The sequence below is a fragment of the Nannobrachium achirus genome (assembly GCF_963921795.1).
Source record: "Nannobrachium achirus genome assembly, chromosome: 17".
NCBI lineage: Eukaryota > Metazoa > Chordata > Actinopteri > Myctophiformes > Myctophidae > Nannobrachium > Nannobrachium achirus.
Genome location: NC_137824.1, coordinates 41,408,656 through 41,427,288, shown reverse-complemented (window position 1 = coordinate 41,427,288; position 18,633 = coordinate 41,408,656). Strand labels below are relative to the sequence as shown.

At 41.1% G+C, this 18,633-nt stretch overlaps 1 protein-coding gene across 1 annotated transcript; it reads right to left on the bottom strand.

The window, feature by feature from the left end:
• Positions 1-9,198: 9,198 nt before the first annotated feature.
• eif4ebp3l (eukaryotic translation initiation factor 4E binding protein 3, like) lies at positions 9,199-16,074 on the bottom strand. The gene is made up of 3 exons (XM_080745831.1): positions 15,605-16,074; positions 12,693-12,869; positions 9,199-9,785 (listed from the first exon to the last, which is right to left on the bottom strand). The coding sequence occupies exons 1-3, from the start codon at positions 15,732-15,734 to the stop codon at positions 9,757-9,759; spliced, it is 336 nt and encodes a 111-aa protein (XP_080601957.1). The 5' UTR covers positions 15,735-16,074; the 3' UTR covers positions 9,199-9,756.
• Between the last annotated feature and the right edge of the window lie 2,559 nt (positions 16,075-18,633).

The following is an 18,633-nucleotide window of genomic DNA, read 5'->3' as shown; positions in this document are numbered from 1 at the left end:
TTCTGTCCTACCTTCAAAATCCCTTCAAAATCCCAGACAAAAAAAAACAATGCTGAATCTGACCCCTAACTTGGGAATTTAGGCCGGGAGCCAATTCTGAAATTGGCCCAAATTGGTACCACCCAAGGTTTTTTACATTTTCGTCTTCGTACATGTCTCTAGTTTACATATTGGTATGATAACTCTTCCAATCGCCCAGCTTATTGACAGTTATCACTCCCTAAACAAACCAATATCCATATGAAACAGTGATGAGCTGTATATATAGTGTGGTACGATGTGTACTTCCGTAGGATTTTTGTGCTAAAATTGTTTTGTTTTTTTTGCAGATCCTGGTTCTATAGAGTCCAAACTATGAGAAAATGATGGGTGCCAACTTTTCCGGACCCCCACCCCCTTTCTGGGGGTCATCTAGTTTGGGGCCTCCCAGAACAGTACGCCAGTCAGTTAATGTCCAATTTTCTTAATATTAGGGTTGTTTTGTAGGTTTTAAAACATTCTGAGTTCATTTATTACAATTTTGAAGCAGCCAGAATAACCTTTCTGACATTTGGTTGGGGTCTTTCCTCACCTGGGACCCCCCAGACGCCGGACCCCTGTGCCTATCTCAGTACTCGCTCTGCTCCTGCTCCAGAACAATGTCATATTAGATCATAATTGAATAAATGTTTTTGTTGCTGGACTCTGAAAACAAAAATGAGTAGTAGCAAATATCAGGTGTCTTCCACAGGGGCTTCGGGACCCCTAGGGGGTCCTCAGAGTTACTACATAGTGTACTTCTAATGATTTCTTTGCGTAACTTTATTTTTTTACTGCTTTGGCTTTTATAGGGACCAAACTGTCAGAAAATGACGGGTGTCAGATTTTCCCAACCCCTGCCCCTTTTCTGGGGGGTCATTTATTTTGGGACATTGCAGAACAGTATGCCAGCCAGTTAATGTCCAATTTTCATAATATTAGAGTTGTTTTGAAGGTTTTAAAACATTCTAAGTTCATATATTGCACTTTTGAAGCAGCCAGAATAACCTTTCTGACTTTTGGTGGGGGGTCTTTCCTCACCTGGGACCCCCGGAATGACTCCTGAGCCTATCTCAGTACTCATTACAGTCCTTGCTCTGCTCCTGCTCCCGAACAGTGTCAAATTAGATCATAATTGAAGCATAAAAGCTTTTGTAGCTGGGCTCTGACAACAAAAATGAGTAGCTAATACCAGGGGTCTTCCACAGGGGGTCTGGGACCCCCTGTGTTTAGATCAAAATATGGGTGTAATTTGGCCGTAAAGTGCTTGATGAAACGGGCCCATTGTTTCATCCCGATCTGTCATAGCAGCAACAGTGAGTATAATGACTTATTACCAATAAATCGTCGTTGTCGGGTGGAAACCTTGTATGTCCAAAACCGTTTGTTTTGTGTTTATCATTTTTTAAATTATTTAAACAAGTGAAAACAGCCGATCTACAAGCACACAACGCCTCGCACCGCGAAAGAAATTACAAATTTGAAACGTGGAGATACGAGGTTTCTTCCCGACAGTGACGAAATAACAGAATGGATATATACGTATTAACAGATCATCAACAGTGCATATAATAATGAATATACGTACTGCATACAGGCCTTCAACAGTGACTTTCTGGGTGATATATAAATATGCCTCTCCTCTCCCCACCTCAGTTATCCCTAATAGGCATCTGTCAAGGTTACATCATGTAGGCCTACATCCCAGTAGTGATATATTCTATTGCATGAAAGTTCAGATGTGAACCTGCCACATATCTGTTCTAGGTCCATAATATATAAATAGCTATAATGTAAATGTCAAAGAGGAAGTTCATGTTTACAGTTTAATATGTGATTGTGCTGGGTGGCAAGCAACATATACATATAGCCAGCAACATATCCATCCAAACTCCCATAACCCTCCTCACTGATAGTCTTGATGTAGCCAAAAATCTCAACATCTACTTCACCTCCATGGCCAAAAATCTGGTCAATAAACTGCCCGCTCCATCTGGGCTGTTTGGTGTTAGGCACATCTTGAAATTCTACAGGAACCTTGGGGTATGCAAAGACAACTTTAAACTTGCCACGGTGTCAACTGATGAAGTGTTTAAAAAACTGCGCACCCTACCTCAATTCAAGGCCGCTGGCCATGATAAAATTGCCCCCAAATTTCTCATAGACTCAGCTGCCACCATTGCCCCAATCATTACCCATATTATTAATCTATCTATCAAGCAGGGTTATGTCCCCCAGGACTTCAAATTAGCCAAGGTAACCCCCCTGCACAAAAAAGGCAGTAAACTTGACCCTGGCAACTACAGGCCAATCTCAATCCTTAGTTCCATCTCTAAGGTAATGGAAAAAATTGTCTATGAACAGGTGGCTAAATATCTTGAAGAGAATAAACTGATCTACGAGTTCCAGTCTGGCTTCAGAGAGTCCCATTCCACAGATACATGCCTCATCTATTTGAATGATTACATCAAACGTGAAATTCACGATGGCAAATATTGCGGCATGGTCATGCTGGACCTCCAGAAGGCATTTGACACCGTCGATCATTCTATTCTGATCGAAAAACTCAAAGCTATTGGTCTTGATAGCACAGCAGTGAGATGGATGCACTCTTACTTGGTGGGGAGGGAACAGATGGTGGAAGTCAACGGAACCCTGTCCCCCCCCCTCCCAGTAAACTGTGGAGTACCTCAAGGGAGTATACTAGGACCACTGTTGTTCTTAATATACGTAAACGACATGTCATCTGCTTGTGACTGCAATCTGTTTCTGTTCGCGGATGACTCGGCTCTCCTAGTCTCAGGCAGAGACATTTTGCAGGTTGAAAAGGCCCTTAACTGTGAACTTAACAAGATCTGCACCTGGCTCAATGACAACAGACTCTCAATTCACCTAGGCAAAACTGAATGTATCCTCTTTGGATCTAGTCAGAAACTTAGCCTAGTTGAGAACTTCACAATTAAAGTAGGTGACACTGTGATAGAAAGAAAAAAACACATCTGCTACCTGGGTTGCATCCTGGAGGCTAACCTATCCAGTGAAAAAATGACCACCAAGGTAATCAATAAAGTCAATCAACGAATTCGCTTCTTGCAAAGAGTTGCCCCACTGATCAATATTAAATCCCGAAAGACACTAGGAGGTGCTCTTATTGGGCCCCTCATTGATTACGGAGTCCTTGTCTGGTATCGCGACGCCCCAGCTGCCTTAAAGCTAAAGCTCCAAACAGCCCAAAACAAACTAATTAGGGTTGTGCTTGGTCTCCCTCCTCTGACCCACCTTACCGAGCATCACCACGAAAGCGTGGGGTGGCTCAAAGTAGCTGACAGAGTACAGCATCTTGCAATGGGCCTGGTGTACAAGATACACTACACCTCCAAGATTCCCATGTACCTGACAAACTACTTCTTAAAGGTCAAGGATGTTCACGATCATAACACCAGAGGCAGCTCCACTAATCATCATCAGCGTAGATTTAACACTAAACAAGGCGCTAACTCGTTCTCCTGCTATACCATCAACATGTGGAACGCCCTTCCACAAGCCCTAAAGGAGAGCAAATCCCTAGCCTCCTTCAAAATTGGTATGAAAAGTCACCTTCAGACAGCAGCTACCCGTGACTTGTAAATAGACTAAGCCCCCATGCTCCCCCCCCCCCCCTTTTTCTTTGTATTCTGCCTTTTGTATTTGATGTTATGCTTTTGAAACTGATATTATCCTAGATAAAGTACTATGTTCTATCCGTCTGTCTTTCAATGTTATATGAGATACTTAAAGTGTGGTTCCTGTGGAAATAAGCCTCGGCTTTCTAGGATCTCCTTTTAGTTGACCTTGTACCAGTGATTTGTACTGTCATGAAACTGTACTTTTTTCTATTGCAAACTTCTAATAAATTCTTCAATCTTCAATCAATGGTCTGTGATAGGGCATTAACAAAAAAGTCGACAAGTCGACTCAGTCGACTCCATTACACAAGTCGACTCCCACCAGAGAAAGTCGAAAGTCGAAGTTGAGAAAAAATATCTTTCTATTGTGAAAATAGCAGATCTACATGCTCGCGTTGCGAGGCGTTGTGAGCATGTAGATCGGCTATTTTCACAATTTCTGCCTCTATTGACAATTTGGACAATGTATAATTTATCATTTAGGAGGTATTACAAAGTCCTTAAAATGGCACTTTAGAAATGTGCAGAAACCTTCTATAGATCTATACACTTAAACTTTATGTTGGTTTGTTTACAGTTGAGTGAGAAAACAATGTTTCACATTACGTTAATCATCTGGGGACCCCTCAAAATAATTGCGGGGTCGTGTGTGATGTGATGACGTCGTCAAACGATAAAGTCGACTTCAACTCAACTTTTTACTGAGTCGAGTCGACTTGCAAAAATCACAAGTCTTTAATGCCCTAGTCTGTGATGGGTCAGTATTTTGCCTTCATCTGGGCAGGTGCATAGGTGAGTGTAATCTGAGATAAACCAAGCAGACAGTCTGCCAGGAGATCCCTTGACCTGAAAGAGGGATCAACACGTGCTTGTTCTACATAGAAGCTTGGCATCTGGTCTGGTTCTCATGTCCACATACTGTATGCTATGAACACACAAACTTGTACAAACAAAGACACGGCCAGACTCGTGCTAAAACAAACATCGAGAGCATGGACACTCACTGCACTCACGGCAGAACATTGTATCACATCCATATACGATCATAAGATGTATCACTATTCACCACGTTCAACTTGGCGCCCAGATTTTGGGCATGAAGTAGATCAACAATTTCTTGCTCATTTTGATTTTAGAAAATAGGCCTTAAGTAGTTAATGCTTTAGTTAATGTTTGGCAAAGATACAGCATGATTTCAGGGCAAATAAACCTTCTGTGATTAGCTTATTGTGTGAGCTGAAAGGAGAGGACTGCAGTCACTCATTGTCCGGCGGAGATCAAAACCCATTTTTTATATTACTCCTACATATGTCCAAAAACATTCATGCTAATCGCTACACTTATTATCTCTATTGTCAAGTGATCAAGACGGATCTGTCAGATTTTCCATATTCCATCCTGATTGGCTAAGAATGGCTTCCAAAGTTTGCAGGAGTGGCTTGTTTTGAACAAAATGCATTAAATCATGAACACAGCGTCTGATTGTCGTGAAAGGCCACCCTACAGTTTTCAAATCGGCATCATGGTGGCGCTTTCATGTTTTATTTTTTGGCCTATAAGAACTAGTAGTAGGTCATACAATTACATTTATTTTCCACTTGGATTCGTTGGATCATACCTCTGCAAATAAGCCACACCAAGTTTTCAGCCATGTTGCATTTTCTTAGCAAAATACAGTTTTTGCTACTACTCCTACCGATTTTGTCCAAACCTCACCTAAATTGGTACACATTATCTCTACAGTCATCAAGATCTGTCACATTTCTCATATTCTATTCCGATTGGCTATGATTGGCTTCCAAAGTTTGTGGTTGTGTCCATTTTGCACAAAATGGCACACATCATGAATGCAGTGGCCAATTGCTGGGATACTTTGCACAGACATTCCGACTAAGCCAATTACAGAAGAACCTCCATCCCAAATGTTTCAAATCTCCTCATGGTGGCGCTCCAAAGCCCTCATCATGCCATTTTCTGTGCATTTTCTTCTAAACACATTTTTTGTTACTACTCCTACACATTTGGTCCACGACTTACACATTGGTACACATGATATCTGGGGTCATCTGATCAAGATGCATGAGTTACTGTATTGTAGTTAGTTTTCAGACCCCATTCCAAGTGGCTATGGCCAAAGTTTGCAGGCCCTGGGTAGGCAACCCAGCCTGGTGGAGACCTGCGATCCGACGAGCACACTTTTCTGGTTCACATCTGTGGCCACTTTTTTCTGCTGTGCACGTTAACTCTTAAGCACATTCATGGTGATAAAAGTTTTCTTTTGCAGGAACTCAAAAGCACTGCAGTGCACATACTGTACCAGATGCATAGTGTCGTGGAATTCTTGATCTATCGGTATTTGATGAGGTAAGAGGAGTCAGGGGCAAACCAGGCAATATTCAAGGTGATGATGGATATTCTAATCTACATGATATCAGTGTACGTTAGTCACACAGGATCACATCATACTATGCTCTATAGCAGCTACAAGGACAAGCTGAACCAAAACAAGACAGGCTGTAACCAAAACAATAGCTATCAGGACTAGCGGAGACATCTTGATAAGCTACAAATTATGTTAGATGTAAACAACCAAAAAATACCAATATCATATAATTCTACCACAATTCTTCCTCAATAGATCACCGCTTTAAAGGCTGAGCCCAATTCATACTGTCTCACAAGGAGCTTGATAGTCTTCTATTTTCTGTGCACTAGGCCAAGGGTCTTCAACAGGGGGTCCGGGACCCCTAGGGTGTCCTCAGTGTTACTACAGGGGGTCCTCCAAATTGATAGAAACTTTTTTTACAAGCTCACAATGCCTCGCGCTACAAGGCGTTGAGCTAAAAGTCGTTGAGCTAAAAGTCTTTTTTTTTTCTTTTTCTTTTTTAAATAAATAAAATGTCAGCTGTGCTTGCGCTCTCCACTCTGTCACATTGACAGGCTGGACAGACAGTGCAGTGACTGCAGTCAGAAGTCGTAACAGTAGCCACCAACTTTATCAAAACAAAGGCCATATTAAGGGAGAAAGGCTATTCTATGAAGCCCCAAGGTGACTAATTTTCGGGATTTGTTCCCCGTTTATGCCGTCAATGTGATGACGTCATCAATTCATCAAACGATAAAGTCGACTTCAACTCAACTTTTTACTGAGTCGAGTCGACTTGCAAAAGTCGCTGATGCCCTAGTTTGGTGTAGAGGGGAAAAAGAGCAGACCAAGTACTGAGTGAAAGGTCATGTTTATTAAGTATTGACAGTTCAAGTGGTTAATATCTGAAAAATACAAATGGACATGAATGCACTGACTGATGATCGTGCTGTCTGCTGTCAAATAATGAAACTATATGGAGAGGTTGTAGGGGCCCCTGCTTCATCTCTCTCTCAACTAAGGGGTCCTTGGCCTGAAATGTTGAAGACCACTGCACTAGGCCAATGTGCAACAGCATAAATTAGGCATATCGTTGTAAACTGGCTCCTTGTCATGTCAGCAGGTTCATGGGAGTAGAACAGCTGAGAACACTGACCTACATCCTGCATTCGATGACGACCCACAAGACCAGCTTATCTGTGTGTGCATAGCCTTAGACCTACAGTATAGGCACTTGCATGCTGGCTGAATCATCACAACAAGCCTTACATTTAAATTGAATTCACACATAATCCACACCTTCCTCAAATAGGTCAAATACATTTCAGAATTTCTAGTGTGGTTGGTTCACTACTACTGAATAACAATACATTGAAATATATTACAAATCGTAGCCTAAATTACTTTACTTAAATGTAACGATAGAGAACTATGCACAATATGGGGCTGTTAAGTATGACATCATTTTGTAGGCAGAGGAGAATTTCTGCCCCCAGTTTCCGTGAATCTTTTTACAATTTTTACTATTTACACATTTTTCTTCTCTTTGTTGTTGAAAGGAAAGTGTTAGAATTATACTTTAGTCGTTATTTTTGTCTCGGATCTGTTGAAAATAGCGAGGGACAGAAAATGCTCTCGGGGCAGATTCTCCTCTGCCTACAAAATGATGTCACGGCTTAAAAGCCCATGAACACAGTAAATGGTACTTGTACTACATACACATTAAGTAAATAGTCCTTATGGAATGTTTGCGGAGTCAGACCCTTTCAAGGTTTCCACATTTTGTTTCACATTTATCTTAAAGTTATTAAATAATAATAATCTACAAAAGATAATCCACAATGTCAAGGCAAAAACTGTTCAGCAATCAGACCCTTAGTAGCCTACTTGGACAGCATCCAGTATTTCTTTCAAATGAACCTAGCAGCTGGGTTCACCTTCAGAACGTTTCTCCCTTGGCAGAATTGTTCAAATTCATCCATGTTCCACAGGGAGCATCCGTGCACAACCATTTTCAGATTTATCCATAGATGCACAGATGGTTTGTGTCTGGCTACTCTACCATAAATGCCTAATCGGTGGAGTGCTGCACTGATGGTTGTCCAGTAAGGTTCTACCGATCTCCACAAAGGATGTCTGAATCTCATGTCTGGATACCGTCATTAATTCAGCTGTTTGGAGATTTTGTGACTCCCCGAACCAAACTGAAATAAATTAAAAAAGTATGAATCTAACATGGCTAATGGGTTTATCTGTCCTTATCTACTAATCACTATTCATCCGTATTTGTACATAACTATGAACACTTTTTCTCGACTCGGTACAGATTGGCTCTGGTTTCAAAATGTTCTAGTCTTCAACCAATGAATTGGCTAATATTTATTTACTATGCATTAAGGTGTGTGTGGGTGTGTCTGTCCCCTTTTTCTGCGAGACAAGTTATCATTGTTTCCCAACAAGGTCCTGGGTTCAAAACACAACTGGGGCTTTTCTGTCTGGAGTTCTAACCATGTACTTTATCCCTTTGCAGCCACTCAATTATGCAATTCAGTCATATAAAACTGTAAATCCAAGTACAAACAAACACTGATAAATGACATGTATATATCCAGTTGTGACAACATTCTGTAGCCTACATTCTTACTGGGTCATAACTGGTTTATGATAAGATAAAAGGGCAATACTGATGTACAAGGCAGAGATGGACACAACCTGGGTCACAAGTCTGTCAAATCTTAAAGGTGAATTCCGGATGACCCATTTTCTAGTAATCTGATGATATAATATCCAAGAATGTGTGGTAGAGGTTTCTCTTTTTATCCAGAGTCCACTGCAGGTCCGATCGCAAGCGGTGGGGTTTACCTGTAAATCACTTATTTGTATGGCACGGCTCATTTGAGACAAACACTGTGGAGAGTATTTAGTACTTATGAACGACTACATCATTTTATTTCTGGGCAGTGATTTACCGATAAAACGCTCGCAATTGGAGCGGTGGTAGGGGGAACATAAATGTAAATTCAGATATAAAAATAAGACCTGTACCACTTTTTATGGAATATTATTATAACATCACATTAGTAGTCCGGAATTCTCCTTTAAGTAATGCTACAAGAAATGTTACAAAGGAAAACAAAAGTAACACAATGGTTCATTTCAAAGACTTTTATTTGAACTTATTCCCATTTGATTTTCCATATAAAAGAAAAACAAGGTGCAGATTTTCACTTAAGCCCTGCCTCTTAAACGCTTAAAGCGTGAGAGCCTACAAACACCCATCAAGGAGAATTAATCCACTGTATTTGTAACCAAAAAAAATGGTGCCGACAGTATTACCCCCCCACGTCTCAATGTAAATCCTCTTACATTCCTTAGCTTAAAAAAAATGTATACATAGTACCATATCATTATTTACAAAAGAAAAAGAAACCATTGAGAAAAGAAAAGATCGATTCCTTCCTGCAACCGCTCAGAAAAGAGCCTGTAGCCGATCCTCGATTTTAAACATCATTCTGGTGCCTTTTTTTTTTTTAGGGTCAATGCCAACCCTACAGTTTTTGTTTGTTTTTTTCATCTTTTTGGTTCCTCAAAAAGGGTTTTTTACAAAAAAAGGAAGCTGAAAAAAAGCTTAGTAATGCAACGCTTGACAATCGCTACAGACCACAGAGGCGTTGGAAAAAAATGCTCCACAGGAGGCAAAACTGTAGCTCACATGTCCATCTCAAACTGGTCGTCCTCTGTGAAAAAGACAGGGAGATAAAGGGGGAGATAATTAACAATTAGTTTGTAATTCTGGCAGTACATCATGTTCAACCACACCCGTTAACGGATGAGTAAGCAGCTGCTTTTATCAGTAGATTGTTTTGCTCCAGACAGTAAGGGGCCGTGTCCAACTGTTTTTTTTTCCTGAGCTTCTTTGTTTTGAATTGTATTTCATGGTAGCGCCCTGCATTTACACTATGCTAGAAATGGCAGCAGCATGACGAGGTGCAGAGCATCTTTTCTGCACATCAAGGTTTATTCGAAGAATATTCAACTTTTGGTGTATAAAGGAGCGTTCAAAGAGGATGTTGCGTTCAAGTCAAATGGTGGGAAAAGGCCTTGCGTTGTATTTGTGGACACGGCCAGAAAGGATGAAAACAAACACCACTAGACCTAAAGGACTCAGCTCCCTAATCCAAAGCCAATGAGCAATGATTTGCATTGGGTCGTTTACCAGACAAAATAAGGGGGGCAGAGGCTAGAGCAGAAGGGGGTCATTCCTAATCCCTCCTGCATACAGGCCATTCCTACTGAGTGCGATCAGACACTACAATTCATCTGCCTTGGCCAGGCCTACTGACATGGATCTGCTTGTGGACTAGACTTTATTATTAATTTATAATCTCACAGGACTACCAGAACACTTGACATAGCTCGACTGACTTATCTTATATAGATTTAATATTTGTGTTTCATGTACAATTTAAGCTATATTTTAATTTACCTCCCAGGACAAACTCAATAAACACTGTTACATAATGTATAGATATTCATATAATCAAGTGTCATATAAAACACATCAGTCCATGTTTGCTGTGGCCCAGTGTTGTGTTAATGAAGCCTGCATGTCCCCATGGGGATCAATAAAGTTTCACATAATCGAATCTTAAACACTTTTAGTCACGACAAAGAAATATATATACAAACTCAATGCAATTTTTGAGTGCAGCTTTTTTTATGCGATGAAATATGAAATGGGGCAGAGGGATATGGGGTTGATAACTGAAAACTCCAGTAGTTTCCCTTCGTAAACCCACTCCCCACCGGGCAAGACTGTCATGTTAAAGGACCTACACCATGAATTTTCACTTTTTCTATTTTAAAACCTTTTTTTGGGGTCCCACTGGCACCTTCTATCCTCACAAAGTCCTATTTCTGACCGTTGTGTCTTTCTCTGGTTTTGGGCAGACAGAGATGAAAAGCTTTCCACGGGTTCTCAGAACAGTGCTGTTCTGAGAGTTGACGAGAGTGACGTCACTCTCGGATTCCCGTTTTTTTTTCAGAGTCAAAAAAAAAAAAAATTTTAAATTTTTTTTTTCAAAACTTTTTTTTTTCAAGAAAATGCAATGCAGTCAAAAAAAAATGTTTTCAATTTTTTTTTTCAAAACTTAAAAAAATGTTTTTCAAAAAAAAAAAATTCAAAAAAAATTTTTTTCAAAAATTTTTTTCCAAAAAGTTTTTTTTCAAAAACTTTTTTTTTTCAAAAAACTTTTTTTTTCAAAAACTTTTTGAAACTTTTTCTTTTTCAAAAAACTTCTTTTTTTTCTGGAAAAACCCCACTAGATGCAAACAGAGGCCGTTTTGGTATTGCAGCTGGAGAGCCTCATTATAGTAGAGCTAGAACAAACAAAAAGAATGGTCAGAGTGTTTTTTGAGGGTTAAAACCTGTCTAAAGACTCAATTTTGAGCATATATTTATACAAAAAATATAGTTTTAAAAGCATGGTGTAGGCCCTTTAATGCATGCAATGCTATGGCCTGCAGAAACACATGCTAGGGCCTGCAAAAACGCATGCTGGCTATATTTACTTTTTACACACGTGTAACATTCATGCACGTACAGAAGTACGGATGTCATGTTAAGAACGAAGACCGTCAATGCAGTCAGTTCATGTTCACATAACAAGGACACAATGTCTTCATACGCTTTAAGAAAACACACTTCATATTGGCCATCATAATAAAACAGGGAAGCAAAACTTCTGTGACAATAGATTCATGAAAACAAGGATGTCTGTTGCAGAACCAGTCAATTCCTGTTTATACCTGCTTTAACTTCTCTCCAACATGCAGGCGACTATATTTGCACACGTGAACGTGTTTACCTACTACATCACACGACAACTGCTCAGTCAGCACAAAGCTCCAAGCAGAACAATTATACTTTTGTATTTCAGTTAGTGGGGTTGTTCATGTCAGTATAGTTTTTATTAGTTTCCCTAATATACTGCATATATTTTTGATAATATGGGGAGTATTTGTCATGGGCAAGTTTTTACAATAACAATGGCTTTTGAATAGGGCCGTCACGATTATGACATTTTACATGGCGATTAATTGTCTCTTAAATAATTGCGATTAACGATTTAATTGTGTTTTTGTCGTTGACAATTACATTTCTGTTCGGCTTTTAGGCTTTGAAGTTGCACATGGTAGATATGACACATAACCTAAATATACAAAGAAATTACTGACATATTTGACAACTTTATACTTAAAAAATAACATTGATAGTGGAAAAAAGACAATTGACTCACTGTCACATTGACCATTTGACCAAAATGACAAAGACTTGAGGCATTTAGTGTTGTCTGTCATTTCTTTTTCTTTTTTTCCCACGATTTTGCAACCCATTTTCACCCAGTGCCAATTTCCTATGTAATCCTGGGCTCTGCTCTCCCTCTGCCGCGCCTGGGGAGACAACGGACTGACCTCATGCTTCCTTCAATGCATGAGTAGTCCAAGTTGTTTCTTTTCACCTGACAGGGGGGATTTCCCCGGGATGGACGTAGCGCGTGGAAGGAACACGTTATTCCAACCAGTTCCTTTCCCCTCCATCAAGCGCCCCTGCTGTCATTTCTGTGTTGGTGCACACATCTTACCTGAACGACCCTTCTCCTCTTCCTCAATCTCCTCTTTGAGGTCTTGCAGTTTCCCCATTGGGTGCGTGGCAGGAATCGTTACACCTGGGATCTGAGGCAGACAGCACGGAGGGGTACGAGCGATGGGTGAATTCCGGCACTCCAGAAGAAATTTCCTGTCGTAGATGATGCGGGTTCCTGTGTGCAAGACGAAGGGGGATGGGAAAAGAAATGAGTTTAGATACAAGAGAGATTCATTGTAGTATGCAGGTGCTGGACAAACAAGAGGTCAACATAAAGCAAATTAAGTCTGCAGTCTCTGCACACTGCTAATATTCTTCCAGTATACAGTTCAACATTAGGATCACATCTGGATCTTCAGACAAGAATATCTCACACTTGATTAAGTTCCAGACGTGACTGAAACATTGGACTTGCATTAAACAGTGAGAGCATACTTTCTTTGAATAGAAATGTTTTTACCAGAGGGGGACAAAACGCTTTGTCCTGAATTTGTGAACTCAAGACACTTGAAAGCCAAGCTAACAAAGTTGCACTTTAATAGGATTAGATTCAAAGAGACAGTCTGGCTTCTGAGCTCGTTATAAAACCATGTGGTCGGCCGTGATGTTTACTTCCGACATGGCAAAGAGGATAAGAGGCCGTGGTGGAGTTATGTACGGTGTACGCGTGTGCATGTGGCACATTGGCCCATGCTCGTGGTCGACAGGGCTGCTGGCTGGACACATATGCTCGTGGTCGACAGGGCTGCTGGCTGGACACATACCAAACAAACACACCCTGTTCTCAGAGCAGGGAACAGAGGGGAGAGGAGAACAGGAGCAGTGAAGGCTGTCCCTGCACACTGTGCACACTGCACAGTCAGTTCTGGGAAATCAAAGCACATAAACACATTCTCCCCCCTGGCCCATGAGAGCGCAAGTTCAATGCCATGTGTAGCTTTGTCGGGCAGGGTTAAAGCTTTGGTCAACCGCCCTCTCCCACATGTGTAGCCACGAGCAGCTTTTCTCAACGTTTCTCCTTAGCGTCCCACTATTTGCCTAGCTTAATACGATTCATGAAGACCCCCCGGCCCCGGGTCTTATCTCTGGCACACGGCCAATGTCATCATGAATTGTGTTTTATGACAGGGTAAAGTAAGTAAGTCACATGTTTACGCCCCGCTATTCTCGTCCTGTTGTGGAGTTTGAACTTCTCCCAGCACATGGTATCAGCCTATCCACCAAACACCTGACAAAACATGTTATGTAATAACTGACTGCTGAACTGGCCCTGCTGGACAAAAGGGGGGAGACAAATGGGCTGGAATGTAAGCTAGCAGCACCACCAATGCTAGTGCTAGACAGTTATGCAAAAGGGATCCTTGTTTATTCAGTCTCTCTCTGCAGAGTCTGCACACTGGTAGCACATGGTCTAACAGTCAACTACAAGTCTGTGAGTTTACTCAGCTTTTTGTATGCAGCCTACAGCAGTGGTTCTCAGCCTTTTTCATATCAAGGACTGTAATTTAGTCGGAATCAGATCCACATATTATTTAGTCTTTCAGAGTGAAATCTTGAATATTTGTTATTGTTGGATATGATGTTTCCATAGTGTATTGATATGATAGGGTCAGGATAACAGCCAATGATCAAAATAATTCTAGTATGTTTATCTAATTGTGTAAACTTCTTGAAAATCAAGTAATGCCGATTTGGTCTCCCAGACCCCGAGAATCTCAGGCCTACAGTGCAAGACAACAGAACCTATTCCAAGTCACTGTTGCCGTCGCATTGACACCAAGGGTCTGACCCAGGTTAAATGAGGAAGGCCTATATACATTTCATTGCGCTGTCTTGCTCAATCCTTTTGCAGTGTATGTTTTCTTTCAATACTTCTCTCCTGACAACAAGTACAGAATGTTCTCCGAGTTCCTGAAACTGCACCAGGGCTGAAGGGGTAGGCCAGCCTCCACCTTCTCCGCCTCTAGAAAAGCCAATCACTGGCCTGCGATATCTGCTGAAAGATCATGCCCCTCCCCTTCAGAAGTCACGGGTTTGTTTAGATCTCGTTGGCACTTGACGTCAAGCTTGTTGTTTTTCTTGCAGTGCGCGCTGTTGCTGAGTGCGCGCTGTTGCTGAGTGCGTGGGCCCATACTGTACATGCTAACAAGTTGGGAAATTGCATCAGCTTCAGGAGTTTAACAACAAGCATCAAAATGTCTGTGCATCGACTTCACAGTCACACCGACAACAGCAGCTACGCGTACAAGACCATTTTGTTCAAAACTTGCAGTCAACACTCATTTGCAACATGTCACCAAATGGTACCACAGTGAACAAAGGGGTCAATCATCACCAGATGATCAGTCTAATCTCATGTCTGCAAAGCTTGACTAGTGCCATTGTACATGGTGGCCCTGTCAGATCTAACTGGGACAATGTTTACTAATAAAGCAAAGCACAGAAAAACAATGTTGTGGTTCTCAATCTGGGGTCTAGAGAACCACCGAGGTCCTTGTAGTGTGTCCAGGGGGGTCTAGTTAATGAACAAGAAACTACAACTACATAACCTACAGTACAATAACTACTGTTTTGATCAAAGTATCACTGCCATTACAATATAGCAGTAACAATACACAGTAAAGCGATTATGTATATTGTACTAAATCAGGCCCAAATATAATTATCTTAAGATATAGAAAATATTATCAAATAGGGGTCCATAGACCAATAGCCTACATTATAAAAACGTGAGTAGGCCTTCATATTTTAAAGGGTTCGTGGAGTCCAATTCATATTAATATGGCAATAACAATATTTTGTTGTCGTGCTTCCTACACCAGCATACATGTAGGCAAGTATATCTTAACCATTTTCACGGAATGTTTATGAAACTCCCCCAAAACTGTTGCGTTCACACAATATTCTCACCTCCAGGCGTTGTAGAGAACAGAGTCCCCCCGGGTGTCTGGCTGTAACAGTCGGGCAGTTGGGACCAGTCTTTCAGGGTGAGGACCCTGGTGGGAATGGGGCAGCTTTTCACCTGCTGGGTGGTCGACATGACGGTTGAAGTTTAGAGTCCGAAGCCTAAGTTGCAGGCAGCACGGGAGAAGAAAGCGATGTCGATTTGTCTGCCGTCGAACGAAGTACCAGTTGTACCAAAGAGACGCAGATTTATCGCTTATAGAATGCAATGCACGGAGGAAACAAATGCTAAATGTTGCGTATTGTATTGCCGCTTTCACACAAAGTTATTCAAATGAAGAAAACGCGTACGGAAGAGTTGTGTTTATAGAGTTGATTAGCGTCCTTTCTCCTTTCCTTTGCAGCAGAAACTAGTGAAGAACAGCGACCATGTGCGACTATTTCAACCCCGACGCAGCTGGTACTGCTCTGTGTTTTTGTGTGCCAGAGACGCGGAGCACGTGGTTGTGGGAGTCATTATGGCGAGCTCGTTTTTTCCCCTGGATTATCCGCGAGGGAGGAGCTTGCCTCCCCCAGTAGAGTACTGTACAGTACAAAACAACAAACATGATCGACAAAGCTATCAATATGTCAATAAAAAAACATCAGAGCCAGGGGGATGGCATAATCAATAAAATAAAAGTCATTTTGGGTGTCAAAAAACAATAAAAACATTTAAATAATAAATAAACTCGCATCAAAGCTTGACAAGAAAGATACCTTTGAATCATTCTAGTCGTGCTTTGGATCAAGACAAGAATCATACAGATGTATTTTAACAGAGTTTGGCTTTTGCTTACTAAAGCAACACTAAGACTGGATAAAATACATCTATGATTTTCTTGATCCAAGGCTAGAATCATTACGAGTCGGACGTGCGGTGCCTGTGTGTGTGTGTGTGTGTGTGTGTGTGTGTGTGTGTGTGTGTGTGTGTGTGTGTGTGTGTGTGTGTGTGTGTGTGTGTTACGAGTCGGACGTGCGGTGCGTGTGTGTGTGTTGTTTGTGCTACTCTGGTTTACAAATCATGCGTACCTAATGTCCTGAAGATTGTAGATTTTACGTGGCCATGCTGCCCCCTGATGGCAGTTCACTGACAATGTCCCCCCACAACACTGATGATCACAGACATAAAGGTCTTGACTTTTTGAGTGCGACATTCAGATACTGCCTGCCTGGTTATATTATGCAATATTTTGGGACATTGCAGAAGCATAAACTACCACTAGAGGACGTGATGGCCTTCCTATTGATCCCATCTTCTGCTAAAATCAAGCCATTATTGACTGTCTTGTTTTTATAATAGGCCTATTATAAGGAAAAGGTGGTCAAGGGGACCATAAAGGACAATTCTCTGGAGCGATTTATTGTGTTTGATCCTTTTTTTCTCCCATAAACATAAACAGTTTAAGAAGTAGTGAAAATAGCAGATCTACAAACCGTTAGCCTCAGTATTTCTTCATGGTTCTTTGGGATTAGTTGTGGTACTATATGTAGCAGTTCTTCAGTGGTTATTTGGGATGGTTGTTGAGGCACTACAGCAGGAGTGGGCAACATCTCTTTGGGGGGCATACTGACTTTGATAAAGTGAGAGAATTGCCACACATTGGACAATTGAAACTTGAAACACATAGTGCTGAATTAGGTTAAAACGGCATGAATTTGATAGACATGACAGACAAACATATTGACGATTTTGCGTGGTGTCTTCAAGGCTCATGAATTAGGCCTATTTTATAAATATAGATCGATGGCAGACTATTTCACTGTTACATTATGAAAAATGTACATTTGAGTATACAGATGGAATATGGAATGCAGTATATCCCTAAAAAACATAATGCTGCCTTTTTGAGATGTAGATTTTGGGGGTAATTTTGTTTTTCTTGAGGACTTTGAGGGCCGTATTGAGATGGTCGAAGGGCCAGGTCCGGCCCCCGTGCCGTATGTTGCCCATGTGTGCACTACAGCACCTCAACAGTTCTTTGGGATGGTTGTGGTGCTATAGCACCTCAGCAGTTCTTCAAAAATCACTAGAGGGTATGCACATGCATAAAGTTAATGGCAAATCGAGTGGCAAAGTGAGTTTAACATCGCTTAACGTTGTTTAATGCGATCATATAGGACTTTTCTGTTTGGATGTATGGGCTGTGACGGCTGTCAAGGCCAGAACGTAGTTTTTGCCACTCAGTAGGCATTCCCGCATAACTTCCGGGTATGATGATGTCACGCGCATACCCTCTATAGTCAAGAAGGTTTATTTGTCACCGCTTATACACATAGAGAAACAACATGAAAGTATGTGAGGTATATCTAATGACAGCATTAAAAACTAAGAAAACATAAAGAAGAAGTATCCACATCAGCATAATATGATAAAGACAAGGGAAAGGGTATGTGCATATAATGGATAAGGCATATATAAATGTGCAATAAGGTAAAGCCATTTTCTGCAGAAAACACTATAGAACAAGTTCATACCCTCCAATTGTGAACCAGGGACAAGGTAAAGCCATTTTCTGGAGAAAACACTATAGAACAACATACCCTCTAATTGTGAACCAGGGACAACCCACCCTGACCAAGAATGAACCCGGGGACTACTGTTGTGCTGGGCGGGAAGGGAATTCTAACTCCTTTTTCTAAAGGAATTCTGACTTTCCTGGTAACTGACCCATTTTGCTTTTACTGTAAGCTCTGGGAATTGTGCCCTGTGGCAACTGAACTCTGCCAGAACCAGGGATTATGTTTCATACTTGTGCCTCTTGACAGAGTCTGTAACTTCTGTTGAAGTAGGCCTACTTTTGATAATGATGATAATAATGTCTTTAATTCCACTGTGTTAATGTAACACAAATGCCAACAGTTACTATGGTTCTCCAAAATGGGAGGGGAAAAAAAAGAAGAGTATATTCAGGGAATTCAGGGAAAGTAATAGATTCACAGACCACCAGTGGTCCACAGACCACCGGTTGAAAACCCCTGACTTAGACACTCTG

Bases quoted from the DNA above. Each gene is read 5' to 3' on its own strand.
- eif4ebp3l (XM_080745831.1), bottom strand. From the start codon at position 15,734: ATGTCGACCACCCAGCAGGTGAAAAGCTGCCCCATTCCCACCAGGGTC. The intron at 12,870-15,604 runs GTGAGAATATTG...TCTTGCACACAG, and splicing joins GTTCTCTACAACGCCTGGAG to GAACCCGCATCATCTACGAC. The intron at 9,786-12,692 runs GTAAGATGTGTG...TCTTTTTCACAG, and splicing joins AGAGGAGAAGGGTCGTTCAG to AGGACGACCAGTTTGAGATG.